The 15,277-nt window shown below is 41.6% G+C and overlaps 1 protein-coding gene across 2 annotated transcripts in view; it reads left to right on the top strand.

The window, feature by feature from the left end:
- hlcs (holocarboxylase synthetase (biotin-(proprionyl-CoA-carboxylase (ATP-hydrolysing)) ligase)) overlaps positions 1 to 14,946 on the top strand; it is a 41,527-nt gene extending 26,581 nt beyond the window's left edge. For both annotated transcript variants that reach the window (XM_083926436.1, XM_083926435.1), the window contains 5 exons: positions 11,161 to 11,228; positions 11,400 to 11,560; positions 12,147 to 12,261; positions 13,189 to 13,402; positions 14,427 to 14,946. In XM_083926436.1, coding sequence (XP_083782562.1) covers positions 11,161 to 11,228; positions 11,400 to 11,560; positions 12,147 to 12,261; positions 13,189 to 13,402; positions 14,427 to 14,598 — 730 coding nt within the window. In that variant the 3' untranslated portion in view covers positions 14,599 to 14,946. The remainder of the gene's footprint in view (positions 1 to 11,160; positions 11,229 to 11,399; positions 11,561 to 12,146; positions 12,262 to 13,188; positions 13,403 to 14,426) is intronic.
- Positions 14,947 to 15,277: the final 331 nt, after the last annotated feature.

Below are 15,277 nucleotides of genomic sequence, written 5' to 3'. Positions count from 1 at the left end.
GACACTGTATGGAATTAGAGTCCTGTTTCCTGTGAAAAATACAAACCACAGAACATGCATGGGGGTTTGGTGCGGAGAAAATGGATTCCTCATAACTGTGGCAATAGGTCCAACCATAAAAATCAAATTGGCCCAATTGACCTTGCATGCTCCACCTGCAATTATCAAAGATTGTAAGCAGATGCCTAAACGTCCCCATTTCTTATTCTGGGGAACATATGGCGCAGTGTTTGACTTGAACTTTTTATGTCCAGTGGAAGGTATGTTATACTCTTGAGCCCTGTGATGGTGAAGGGCCACGGAGTCCCTGCAGGGTCCAGAGCACGCAGGTTTTCATTTCAGTTTCTCAAAGACTACACCAACCTGTCAGCAAGCAGTGTTATCTGTTTGAACCCAAAGATTTGTTTTGAGGGAAAAGATTGCCATAGAATCTGTTCTGTTTGAAGTTATAGGTCCCATATTATAAAAAGTATAATAGTGCCATTTCTTTTTTATTATAGAGCAGGTTGATGTGCTGTATAAACCTTAATCCTTAAACGAGCCGTCAGGACTTCTGTACTGTTGTGATGTCACAACTACACTATATATAGTTAGAACGCTATGTTGCTACAGTGCCGTTGCAGTCATTCCCTCTCTGCAATGACGGTGCAGAGAGCGCAGATGTGGAAGACCTGGAAATGCTGACCAATCAGAGCAGACTGGGCTTTTTTCCAGAGGGGGTGTATTCAGGTATATTTATACAGACAGGATGAAAAAAATTGTTTTTTTTTAAAAACATTAAAGCATGTCAACATGTTCTAGTAGAAACCCAAAATCCAAGTATGAACCTGGAAGTGAGCAGAATAAATGAATTTAATTTAGGTATGATAAAGTAGGTCAGTGCTTTGGCACTGCCAACATATAGGAACAAGATGTCATCACTAGAAAAGTCTGAGAAAAATATGAAAGAAATATGTTGAAATTTAACTCTAGAGTTGGTACTTACTGTATTTATTATTTTTTTAATGTGTCTGGCATAAAACATAACCTTGAGAACATCTCATATGAAATGGGCTACATCCGCAGTCAGTATTAATGCATCTACATGCTAGCAGAGCAGAGAGAAGCCTGTTTTCTGCAGCTGTAAGAGGCTGTGATGGAAACTGCAGGACCTCAATAGAAGGAGACTTACTTTGGCCCGAAGCACAGAAACTGGACATTTTAAGACATGTAGTCAGTCTAATGGATGACAGTGTATCGCTGCCCAGAACCTCTGCCAGACCAGGCAGCCCTGGACCAGACAAGCAGTCAGCAGAGCAAGGTCATTTATTGGTGCCTCAGCTGCCCTGTGGTAATGGAGCAGCCCTCTCTCATTGATCACTTTCAATAGTGCTATTTGGAAATGATAATTTCTGCTGTCCCTCAGTAAACAGGATTAGCTCAATTAATCACATTTACAGATTAGTTTGTCCTCTCTTATTGATCACCCCTTTGATGCCGCTGAATGATCAATGCAAACACGCTTATGCACGGCAGATCCTGTTTCAAAAATGAGCATCGATGGCAGAAATAATCTTTTAATCTGAGATATTTTAATCTGGGAAGTGAGAGGGTTTTTTGGGGGGAACGGTTTGGGAGATAAATGGCTTTCAGAAAAAGGATATCTAACTGACCACCTCAAAGCCACCCATTTAATTAGTTAGATGATGTATTTAGTAGAAAATGCAATGGTAGAATCTGTTACATTCGATCTTTACTGCATTAGGATCTTTACATCTGTAAATATGACTCGCCTTTATCTCCAAAGTGACAGGTGCTGTTGGAAATGTCTTTATCAGGACTGTTTGAGGAGGCCTAACAGATTGATGCTTTGATCGAGTGAGAAGGCTGCTTTAAGGGTAGCAAAGCCCCCACTCTCTTCTTTTTGTTTGGTGTCATTCGCCTGCCTTGTTGCTGTGTGTGAGAAAGACGGTGACATGTCCGTAGCTTATGATCACAGGCCCTCCTCCACTTTTCTCCTCTCCCAGATGACTCGGCTGGTGGGCGTTTATCCTCCTGACCTGCTGTATCTGGGAGGGTGACCCCTGTGGCTTAGCTGCCCCCTAAAACAAAGAGTCCTGAGCAGGGATTTAGAGGCCCATGCTCTTCCTCTTGGGACAATGCCTCCTCTCTCGATCTGTCAAATATGCTACTTTGTATGTCTTTGTTCTGGTCTTGTTGGAATGAGTCGATGACAATGGTGACAGAGTGATCTGAGGAGATGAAATGGATCTCAGTAGTGAGAGTAACATCACAGAGAGTCTACATTTTCTATCTGGGTGGCTTTTGATCACCTTCTTTCTTTTTCTTTCTTTCCCATTGCACAGCTTCACACTACTACTTACTACAACTAGAGCAAATGATGATGATGATTGTAGTTGCTGTAGTATTTAATTAAAAAAATCTCTTGTTTCAGTTTCTCAAATTTGCCCATATCTTTGTTTTCTATCATTGTAAACTGAATTTCTTTGGGTTTTGGACTGTTAATCAAAGAAAACAAGATATTTAAAGAAGCTGCCTTGGACTATGAGAAACCGTGATATTTACACATGTTTTACGGCCCAAAGAATGAATCAATTAATCGGGGAGCACAAGTTTGGCTTTTTTCAATTCACTTGTATTTATAGCATCAAATCTTTACAAAAGTTATCTCAGGACACTTTCCATATAGATGCGTTCTAGACGACATTCTTTTATTTACAGAGACCCAACATTTCCCCCATGAGGAAACAACAAGTTGTGTTGACAACATCCACTACAGCGACTTGGTAACAGTAGTGATGAAAACCCTCCTTAGGCAGGAACCTCAGACAGACCAGGCTCCGGGGTGGGCAGCCATCTGCTCTGAATGGTTGAGGGACAGAATCCCAGAGAAGCACAGCAACCACTTGTGTTTCCAGCATGAGTTTATGTCCTCCTTCAAGAAGGCAGGAACCTCCAGGGTTGTGTTGGCGCTACACGATGCTGTGCTGTGGTTACAGTGCGAATATAGTCTGTTGCTGGCTAAACATCTGATAACGTTGATATAAAGAAGCATCTACTCTAACGATTATTCTTTAGCATACTGCAGTGGAAAACACTCGCTGCGATGCTTGTTCCAGTGATACATTGTTATCCACAACGCTGTGGACTTTTGAAATGAAACTCGCTATGGACTGAATTCTTCTCTTCAACCTAATGTGTTGCAGTGTGTGCTGGATTGGCTGGCTCGCTTGCCAGTGCTGGAGTTTGGTGCTCCACTAATGTAATGTTATGGTATGTTGAAGTTTGAACAAAATATTTCTAGAAGCTAGTCTTCTTTGACTGAACTCCAAAATAAATAGTGTGCTAACTGTACCATTAGCACTATCCAGGTGCTGACAACGACAGTAAAATACAAAAATGTATTTTTGTGGATGATACAAATTGCTATTATTATGGAACCTTTGTTTTTCTTTGTTATCTTACCTTCTGTACTACATGGATTATTGGGCGCACAGTTGTTCTGCGTAGTGAGGTATTCATTCATTAGTTTGAATGAGCATTTCACTTGTGAGTGACAATAACAGTGGGCGAATGTGAGTAAAAAACTTTTGCACAATGTTGTGAGTGACTTAACACCTAATATCCACAGCATCCAGCTCCGTTACAGCTCTGTCACAGGTTTATACGTCCACTAGATGTATTCAGAAGTGGAGCATCTGTTCTTCAGCAGCCACATTAATGACAGAGTAGGCTATCATGTACAGGCTTTTATAGATATTGTCAGTACCTTCTCATTTTTAGCTGGAGCTTTCACCAGTCAAAATTCACCAGACAAACATGGTCTGCAGAAGGTCATATCAAATGTCGCTAATTTACATTAATGCTATCAAACCCCAACCATAATTGCAAAGCGTCAAAAGAATAAGCAGGCTGTAAGCTGTTTGGAAAGCATTGGTGAAGCACAATGTGTCCATGTCAAGAGTCCATCCTATGTTTCATAATTCTCTAGTTTACAGTTTTCAGATGATCCACTTTAGCGCGGCTGTTATCTCAAAGTGGGCTGCCACTAGCCAACTTGGCTGTTTTTTTTCCCTGTCCTGGAGGGGCGAGCCAGAACCTTGTGTTCATCTGGCAGGGCCTCATCATGATCGCCTTTGAACAGGTTCACTGCTGCTGCTGAACAATGCAACAACTTCATGAGAGAGTCCTCTATGAGTTATATGCTCATATTTGCAACGATTTTCGTGGATCTTTCCACTATGTACATTTCTGCATTTAGCAGTACAGTACCTGAATGTGAAGAGTTGTAAATATGTCAACAGTGTTAGTTTTAGTCCTTCTCTCAATCATTTCTGAATTCCTGCTGCCATGAGCTTCATTTTCAGTGGCGGATTAAAAAAGACATTTGGTGCTCAAGTGAATATTTTGGGGCAGCAGGATGTTGTCAAAATCAAGTACAGTGCCAACCAGACCAACAGTGTTTTGAATAGTTTTTGGACTACAACGGAGCTCAATGGCACACAGATGCATAGACAATGCTTGTTGGTGGGATACATTCATTCTTGATTTGGCTGTTTTATGGGATGAGAAAATAATATAATAATTCCTCTTTCTTTCTCTTGTTCATTTTTTCACGAGCTATTGAGGCATATTTGTGTTTGAGGATGGTAAATAGAGAATCCAAAAATACATGGTTCGTGAAGCCAGCCCACAAACAGTCTGCATCTTGTAATGTGCAACCACCACATGCTGTCAACTGCTCTTCCAGTGTGCGTGCTGATGGAGTGTCACCGGATGTGCAATAGTTTCCTTCATGTCATGGTGTAGTGTGTGTCCATCTGTAGCGCACCCCGCTCACTTGGTGTTTTGGAACAGTGGTCTGTAGGCTTTACCTATCACTACATGGTCTGAACTGGTCTATTAGTCTTCCCTCTTTCCCACATCTGAAATATCTTTCTTTAATTTGTTGTCATTGTGTGGATTAACTGCTTATGATCCTCACTTTGCATCCCTGTATGGACATGAATTATATTTTTACGCTGAGCTTGTGGTGGCCCTGTAAAATCATTGCATGTGCTTTGAAAATGAGATTAACTCTCTAGAGGAATGCAACTGCCCCTGTCGTTCCAGCCCTGAGCTGGCCTATGTAGAGATCACTTGAGTACACAGGAACATATTAAGACACATAACCACAGCACTCCTCCTCCTCCCGTATTGACAAGCTCCCATTGAGTGTGTAAGAGCATTAAAGTGTTAAGACAGAAGATGTGCATGATTTGTTACTGATCTCATAATTGAGTTCCAGAAATGAATTTGAGCTACTTTGCATGTTGGGACTCACATGTTGGCCGAGGATTTTCATTTCTGAATGAGGCACTTTCCAATTTAAAGGATTGGAGACTTGGTTCTCTGACCTGCTGCTCTGGAGTGTTCACAGTATAGTCTCAGCATATTCCCACCAGAGCAGTAATATAATACACATACTGTACAGTAGGACTAGTTGTTTAAAACCAATCATATACCAATACTAGAATACGGGCACTAAGATAGACATCAGTTAACTACAATTAATACTACAGTCAGTAATTAAGTATTTTAGCTTGAACAAAGCGATCTCAGGGTTTTCCACAACTTTGGGCAAAATGCCTATTCTTTTTCCAGTGTGGTGTCTCTTACCACAAATATAAGACCATCCGACTCTCCCAGTGGTCTCTACATGAAAAATCGTACAGATGTTTATTTAGTCGAACCTGTTCGGCCAGTCTTCTCAGCCGTTCATGTTGAAAATAAAAGCAAAGCATGTGGCTACTTCTAAAAATTAAGTGTGTGCACAACCAGGCGCCACAACACCTTTTGGAGGGCATGATGCTGTGTGTGACTGTACACACACACAGTCCGGATTTCCCTTTGTTCATCAACCATCCATTCATTGTCCCTGTCGTCTATTCCCCGGAGCATGCCACGAGTAGTATTCGGCTGCAGTACCAGAGACCAGCAGTTCCGGGACTCTTACTTTTACGCATGCGCATGACAGAGAAGTCAACTGATAACATTAGTTAGCCCACTGCAGCTAACAGCATGTGGCCATTTATGAAAACAAAAAAAATACGTCTACGCACAACAACGAGCACAAGCACTGAAAACTGCGACACTCAAACGTCTACACAGAGCGGCATATAGCTAATTATATACTGTATATGTGTGTGTGGTTGTTTGTTAAGTAATTTCAGTGTGCCTCTAAGTTATTTTAATGTAACAGGAAATAATTAAAATCCAAAACTTTCTGGCCTAACTTTCAAAATAAAATCTGGACAAACACAAAACATACACAATTAATTTGTAATTACATTAAATAAAGTGGCAGAATAAACACTAACCTTAAGCACAAAGGCATGTTAAAGTGTTACAATTTAACCCAATAAAAAATGTATTAATTTATAAATGAATTAATTGATATATTAATACGTGAATAAATCAGTAATAATCAATCAATGGGTAGTGGCGCTGTTGTAAAAAAATCTCCATTAAGGCCATATCCTTTTTAAAAGCTCACTATCATTTAATCTCTCCAGAAGGTTGACTGCAGCAGCCATGTTAAGTAATTCCTGATTTACTCTTCGTGACTTGGGAGTGCTAAATGTAGAAGAGTTACTCCTAAATCAGCAAGTCAGGACCTCTTCCTAGCCTTCGGATGTTTTGTGACTACAGCCCAAGATCTCTAGTAGTAGCAAAGCTGCTACTTGTGAGCTGAGGTCTCCCTCTGTTTACATAAGGGGAACCCAACATGTCTCCGCTGAACTGAAAAACACAAGTATATTGACGCAGACTGTTTGAAACTGGGGAAATTGACTCGTTTGTTGGGTGAAATGGGACTTAATATGTATTTTCATTGTATGATGGTTTATTTGCATTACACTTTGTGGAGCATTGTACATTGCTGTTTGCTTGTTTATCTCTTTTTGCAGGTTCTGTACAAGTAGAAGGGGTTTGTAGGGGTTTTCTGGCTGTTCCAATGATATTTTGTCATATTGACTCTGACTGGCAACCTGCCTTAATCACCAGTGACCACTACAACTGAGGGTCCTAAGCTGTTCATTTAACAAGCTTAAAATGCTGATAGGATGTGTGCACACAAGTGCAGTACAGACTGTCAACGCAGAAGCAGGACGTTAATCTGTAAGCTGTTTGCAGTGGATATTTTGGTTAATAATTCTACAGTTGTCCTTTTTTTATTCTCCACCATATAAGTTTTACTAAGCTGAAGGCTTGTTCCCAACCTTCATGATTGTCAAACTGCTTGTGTTTCATGTTCCCATGCACTACATACATTCGTCATATCACTTGGTTGTAACAAAAATAAAGCCTCTACGGAGGATGGCAGTCGAAAAAAATGTGTGTTATATCTAAGTGGCAACATCGGGGCCGGAAATTTTCCTTAAACGTGCATTCTTTCTAATTTCCAGCAAGGGAGTGAAAATAAGTCAGATTGTATAGAAGTCAATGAGAAAAAGTCCATTTCTAACTGGATTTATTGCCTCAGTGAACAGTTTTCAATACAGTATCATGTTCTTTTTTATAAATTATGGTCACATTTACAGACCGGATACAGATACAGCCGGGGATGCTTCAGGGCGTCAACCCTAGCTCCAGAAAACCAAGATGGCGACTGCCAAAATGCAAAAGTCAAGGATTCAAAACTGTACTTCACAAACCAATGGGTGACGTCACAGTAGCTACTTCTACTTCTTTCATACAGCCTATGATTATAAAATATATCTCATCAGAGCGGTTTGAGTCAGGACAGATGCTTTACACATGAAGGAAGTCCAGTGCACAATCCATAATGTTATTTTGATGATGATTTTTGATGATATTACTGGTGACAGCATCATATCAGATGGGAAGATGACAGTTTAGAAAGTGATCCAGTGACTACAGGCCCTCCCAAATGTAGTCCCAGCTCCATCCTGTGTCCCCCCTCAGTGCAGACAGTACTGCAGTATCAGGAGAGGTGGTCAGCAGTGGATTCACTTGTCTTGTTAGGTCCGGCTATTCTTATATAAAGCTAATTTCTGAAGCTGGAGGAATCAAGAGAGCCAGCTGGGCCCCCAGTCTTGCTCTCTACGGGGGTTGATTGTTGGCAGAGACCTGTCAGTCACGGATCAGGCTGATTCTCCGGTGGTCCTGCCAAACAGCAGCATCCCCCAGTTACAACCTCAGCAGGGACTAACCACCTCCTAACCAGCCTCACCCTCAGCAGGGTCATGCTCTAGCTAATATGGCGAATCTCACAAAGAGAGTGCTGTTCCACCTCCGCCCAATTGTGTGTTTATAAATTCTTATTGAAATATTTGATGTTCTATTATAAAGAATTGCCACATAATTCAATCATAGAAAAAATACCCCTTTCTTCTAGTCTTTCCCAGTTTGTTGCATATGTAATAGGCTATTAATATTCAGTTTTCAAGATGACTTCCTTCCATCTGAGGCTAAAGACGACGGGTTTTTGACAGCAGAGACCCAGGGTTTTGTTTTTAAAATCTTTTTTTTTCATTAGTGAGCACATGTTGGCGGTTTCTTGGCTGCAGAAGCGCTACACAAAACGTCCACTGTAATCAGCTTCAGGTCACTGAACAAATTCCTGAAGCTGTGAGTTTTTTTCAGAACATCCCCACATGTTTTCATTTGCCCTGAGCTATACACGTCTGGTTGACATATTTGCATAGATTAAAGGATTTGCAAATAGTGTTGTTATGAAATAACCATTTCACAGGTGATCTTAAAGGATGGTTTCACATTTTTCAAAAGATTTCGCTTGCTGTAATCATGCCTCACACTGGACATTAAAACATCTCTTCCTAATGGGCTTCTGCAGTCTACGTTAATCAAATCAAGTGGGTATCTTCCAAAGTTAAGGTCATTTTAGTATAAAATACCCTCTTTGTTTTTCCTTGGAGTGTTTCCCTGCTGAGAGGAGAGTAAAACATTTCTAGCTGTAGCTTTGGAAGATTGTTTGGTCTTACTCGGATGGCTGTAGCCTATAAGCTTCAGAATGGTGCCTGTGGGTTTTGTCTCCCATCACTTTCATTGTAAAGTAGTAGGAATATTATTATTAAGACAGACTAGACAAATGTTCAACCCTCCTGCTTGTTTTCCATAATCAATCATCTGTACTTAACCTGCCTAAAGCCTTATTAAGTCATTGCTAATTTAGTCTGCAGTCCAAAGTTTAAAAGCCCGTCACATCAAGATTCCCTGAGCTCAGAATCTAGATTGAGCTATCCATCTATCCCTTTGATAAACAGTTCTTAGAGAAGTCTGTTACAAAGCTCTATCTGGACAGAGTTGAGGCACCCTCACACTGGGACCATGCTTAAGCTGATTTACCACTGACCAACTTTGCATCACAATAGCAGAAAGGCCCTGCTCGCTTGCTTTAGCAGCTTCACAATCTTTGTTCGCTAGCCAATAGAGGGCAGTTGCCTTGGCTCACTGGATCAGCTTTAATTGCATTTGGAGATGAGAGAATGTGCAAACATTTTCTCTTTGGTTTCTGGTAGTAACTCAGCCCCCAGCTCTCAAATGAGCATTGATGAAATACTGACTGACACACTGTGCTAATAATTACAACCATGCAGGATGATCATCACGCCGATACAACTGCACTTTAAACTACAAGTTGTATTAACTTTATTAAGAAACACTGAGGGTGAAAGTTTTACTCAGTGACCATCTTCGCTGGCTTTGACGACTACTGTAGCTGACAAGTTTGGTCTGTTAAGTAAAATGAATGCCATGAGTTGCCATTCTGTACAACTGTATAGTCTCAGCCAAAGAGGGTTTCCTCAACCATGAAGCACCACTCACTCTTTTAATGGTTGAAAAAGTTCAGATTGATATGTCATGACTGCAACTAATTAGTCTTTTCATTATCTATTAATCTGGAGATTATTTTCCTTATTAATTGTCTCATCTCATCTCATCTACAACCGCTTATCCAGGGGTGGGGCGGGGGGGGGGGGGGGGGCAGCAGCTCTAGCAGGGGACCCCAAACTTCCCTTTCCCGGGCCACATTAACCAGCTCTAACTGGGGGATCCTGAGGCGTTCCCAGGCCAGTGTGGAGATCTAATCTCTCCACCTAGTCCTGGGTCTTCCCCGAGGCCTCCTCCTAGCTGGACGTGCCTGGAACACCTCCCTAGGGCGCCATGGGGCCATCCTTACCAGATGCCCAAACCACCTCAACTGGCTCCTTTCAACACTTAGGAGCAGCGGCTCTACTCTGAGTTCCTCACGGATGGCTGAACTTCTCTCCCTCTCTCTAAGGGAGACTCCAGCCCCCCTCCTGAGGAAACACATTTCGGCCGCTTGTACCCGCGACCTCGTTCTTTCGGTCACGACCCAGCTTTCATGACCATAGGTGAGGGTAGGAACCAAGATTAAACGAAAGATCGAGAGCTTTGCCTTCTGGCTCACCTCTCTATTCGTCACAAATTATTTTTTGTTTTTTTAAAGCACAATGGTTATATCCTCAAGTATCTTATTTTGTCCAAACAACATCTTTGAAAAATGTGGTGTCAATTACCAAAAATCTGCTGATTAATTGTCAATTCATGAACTAATGGATTAATCAACTAATCATATGAACTCTAGAGTCTTTCTCTTGAGAAACGATCTAGCTGATTGCATCACCCTAACTTAAACACACATAGCTGGCCTTTGAGCACGATATTGTGGAAAGGGAAATTTGAGGGACCAGATTTTGTTTACTTGACTTGGATTTTTAGATCTGAATTGAGATTATTGAATGTAGAGTTTGGATATGTGATCCTTCTTACCCCCATACTAACGGGCGCCCGTGCTCGGACTACACCCATCTTTGAACTCGAAATCCATTTAGATCTTAACTACACACCTGTAACCTTCTGTGACTGTACTCTTATGTAGTTGAGGTGTTATCGCGTGACAAAATCTGGCCACAGGCAGACTGACCTGGTAAAATACTCAAAACCTCCTCTGTGGTTGTGCCTGCTACATTATGTGTCTCCAGGAGCACATTTTGGCATGATGGCACGCACACGCACACGCACACAGAGTAAGGCTAACTTCAGTCACCTTTAAGGGCCTTTAAAGAAGGTTTTAACATGTCCGTATGTCTTGTCATTCTTGTCTCCCTTCAGGCTGACTCTGCACTTACCAAAGGATGTGGGTTTAATAGCTGTGGCTACTCGACAAAGCCAGGGCAGAGGTCAGTGCCCCAGCCCACTGTAAACCTGTATGCACACTAATAACACATACCTCAAATGTATTTACAAAGTTTTCGCTGCATTCATTTTTGGTTTTGGTTTTATTCCTCTTCATATGTCAGAAGTATGTCATGTGTCCTCTTGTACGTCAATTGTGTTTGCTGCTGCTGCAGGTCGGGGCAGGAACGCCTGGCTCAGCCCTCCAGGCTGCGCCATGTTCACTCTGACGGTCCAGGTTGAGCTGAGCTCCAGGCTCGGACAGAGGATTCCATTCCTGCAGCATCTGGCTGCTCTGGCGGTGGTAGAGGCTGTTCGCACACTTCCTGGATACCAGGTATTAGCCTGTACACTTCTCTACACCAGCTTCCTCAACACTCAGATATTGTCAGACTGTATAAGCCTACACATTAGGGCTGCCCCAGACCAAGGATCTTCTTGGTCAACCAGTGGTCGTCATTTAGAGCAATTAGAAGGCTTTCCCGACATGATTGGCTGTTAATCATTAACTGTCTAACCAGGATGTACAGCCAAGGGACCTGCCGTATTAAAAAAAAAAAAAAAAAAAAAAACTGACAGTGGGTGAGTGTCACTACTTTCTGTATCTGGCCCTTCAAATTAAAAGCCCTCCCGCCTTCAGTCACATAGATTTTCACTTCATTTTGACAAGAAACGGCTCCAAATGTTTTTGTGTTTTTTTCCTGCGACCAATAAAATTTTGGTCTGCTACTGGTGTTTTTTTTGGGGGGGCAGCCCTACTACACAACCTCTGTTTGTCCCGTATACTGTACATCTGGATACACCCTAAACATCATTAAGCTATTTGTCTGTGGTAGTAAAATATCATATTACATTACAAAGTGTGATGGGTATTGAATGAAAATGTCTAATGATTGATGATGTTTAAACATATCAACCTTCAGGATATAGACCTTAGGGTGAAGTGGCCCAATGACATCTATTACAGTAACCTGATGAAGCTCGGAGGAGTGCTGGTGACTTCCACTGTAATGGGTTCAACCTTTCATCTGCTCATAGGTAACAATCTTTCCTTAATCGCAGCCAATGAGACTGGAGGCTTTAAATACTCCACCCACAAAATGACCATTTGTATATTTATTATGCGAGTGTTCATGCAGAAAATTTAATTCACTGAAGTAGGGGTCTTGTTTAACAACAGCACAACTTTATGACAACAAGTCATTAGTTTTGCTGTTGTTAAACGTAGACCTCTATTTCTTCAGTTCTTAAATGATTTACTTCACTTTTGGATTCTCCATTCACTTGTTGCGTTTACATGCAGTGTAAAAACATGATAATATTCGGGTTAAGGCGATACCCCAGTTTCTCAAACGCCATTTAAACACCTTACCCCGGTTGAAATTGGAAATAGAATAAACCAGGAAGCATCACGGTCAAAAACAACAGCTTAACTTTTAAACCGACTGAGGACATTGCCATGGCAAGTAACGTTACTACTAAGACCCATTTCTGTCGTTATTCTGTCGAAAAGTTATCCGTGTGTCCCCGCTTTCCAAGTTGTTGTGATTTTGATGACGAAAAAGCCGTATTCCCATCCGTTGTACGTTGGCAGAGCACCACCTACTGTACCAGAGGTCGAGCTATTCCCATCGTTTTTCCTATTCTTCAAGGCTTATGTATACGGCGAGAACTGGTATAACCCGGTTATTCACTTAACCAGGGTAAGAGCATACAAAGAGGTTACTGCTGTGCATGTAAACGCACTGACTGTGGAGTTATGCCACAAAAGTTTACTTTGTAAATTCAAGGCAAGGAGAATTATTAATATAGAAATGGTCATTTTGAGGTGATTTTTTTTAAGTGTTCTTGTAACTTGTCACTTCAGTTAAGCGATCAGTTTTTGAGCGTGCTGACACCTGTCTATAATAATAAGTCTTTTGCAAGACACCAGTCAAATACAGCCTTGTGCTGTTTGTTCTACAGGCTGTGGATTCAATGTGACGAACAGCAACCCAACAGTGTGCATCAATGACCTGATCCAGCAGTACAACATTCAGCAGAACTGCAGCCTGCAGCCGCTCAGCTGTGCCCAGCTCATCGCTCGGACCGTCAGCTGCCTGGAGGGCCTCATCGGCAGCTTCCAACAAGGGGGCCCAGACGCTGTCCTGCCCACCTACTACAAGAGATGGCTTCACAGGTGAGCACTGCTGACACCCCCACTGGGTTTCGTGCTCAGGTTTTACTTCTCATTTAGAATCAGAAACTTGATTCAGGTGGTACATGTATAAGGTTTTAGCTATCAATACAAGGGATATACAGATGCAACTGTTTCCCTCCAATACGGATTCTATACCAATTCCGATCCTTCAACTCTCTGCTGAATGCAAATACAGATGTGATACTTTTCCTTAAATTTAAAATCTGTATACCTTGCTTTCTAAAAATGATTACTATATGAGAAAGTAATGTGCATATACAAATACACTAAAAGAAACACATGCCATTGGGAGGGAAACCGTGTGTTAAATGTACATGTGTGCAAAGATACATACTCTCTCCTGGCAGATTCATGACTGAAACATACACATATACATATTTTGTTTTAGATTTCCATAAGCCGTGCATTAAGAAGATTTGATTACACAAGAACATGTTCTAACATTAGATGATGATTAGATGTTTTATTGTTCTGCACGAAGCTGCACACAGACACTAGAGGGTCGTGTCTTGATGGTAACCCTAGATTAGTTAAAATCTTGCAAGATGGTTAAGGTTAGGTATTGAACTTGAATGGTTAAGGTTAGTGTAGGTGGTCAGGAAGCGTGTCTCACAAGTTTAGGGTTCCCAAAATCTAGGGTTTCCAACTAGACACGACTCACTTAGAGGGAGAGACTTCTAAGCACAGTTGAGAATTTCAGAAAGTGACTGAGAAGAGACCTGCTGTGATTGTCCTTTTGTACCTGTAAATGATTTATTTAGTTGAAAAAAAAAGTCAGTCAGTGGTGGTAACATTATGCAGTCTGTAGGAAATGGAGTCAAGGCAGTGAAACACATGACACACGTCAGTCAGCAGTACGGAGAGGTTGGAATAAAAGTTGGCTTCTATTGTTTATGAGGGTTAAGGAAAGAAGCGATGGAGCTTGTGGGTAGTCTTAGTGTTTTGTAAATTCATGAACCATGAAACAGAACTGTGACAGTGGCTCTCTGTGCTCTGACCTCAGCGGGACTAGGGTGCATCTCTGGAGCGAGGACGGACTGGAGGCTGAGGTGGTGGGGCTGGACCAAAACGGCTTCCTCCAAGTGCACAACAAGGAGCAGGGCGTGGTCTCACTGGAGCCCGATGGGAACTCCTTCGACATGCTGAAGAACCTGGTGGTCATTAAGCAGCATTAGGGGCAAACTGAGCACAATACAGAATCATCATCTCTTTCAGCAGACTGAACCAATAACTGAGTTATTTAGACTGACAGAAGATTCTATGTAAATATATGCCTGTATCTGGGTTTTCTAATTGATTAATACATCACTAAATATGTTGCTAGTTTAAAGCGGGAGTATTTTTGCCTCTTTATGTTAACCTGACATACATTTGAAGCAGTTGGGCTCATTTGTTGGAAGACATGAAGTGATTGTAACATCTCCGTCACTGATGGGTCACTGGCACATACATGAGTTTAATTACGACCTGCTGATTCGGGACCATCTGTTCAAACCATTAGGGAACCAGCTGTACTACTTTGTGGGAACAATACATCTTGTACCCCTCATTAAAACAGCTAACCTGGTTTCACTGTCACACTGTTGCTAATTTTAGCAAAATAAAGATTTTGACCAAAATATGTTGTTCATGTCTTTGAAGTAACCAGCTTCTGTTCACTTACCTGGTCACAGCGGTCTACAACATCCTGATTGTCAAAAAGATACAGCAGTATCTGGGAGAGAGGAACACCTGCTGCAAAGTCTAGAACAAGTTCATCACTCACTAATGGGACCTCGTATCTACAATACAATAAAATCTAAAGTCGAACGGCGCCTTTAAAAATTGAACAGTAAGGTTTATGTAAAATTCTGC

The sequence above is a fragment of the Echiichthys vipera genome (genome assembly GCF_963691815.1).
Source record: "Echiichthys vipera genome assembly, chromosome: 14".
NCBI classification, from domain to species: Eukaryota; Metazoa; Chordata; class Actinopteri; order Perciformes; family Trachinidae; genus Echiichthys; species Echiichthys vipera.
Note: the sequence above shows the minus strand (reverse complement) of the source record. Positions and strands in the feature narration are given on the sequence as shown.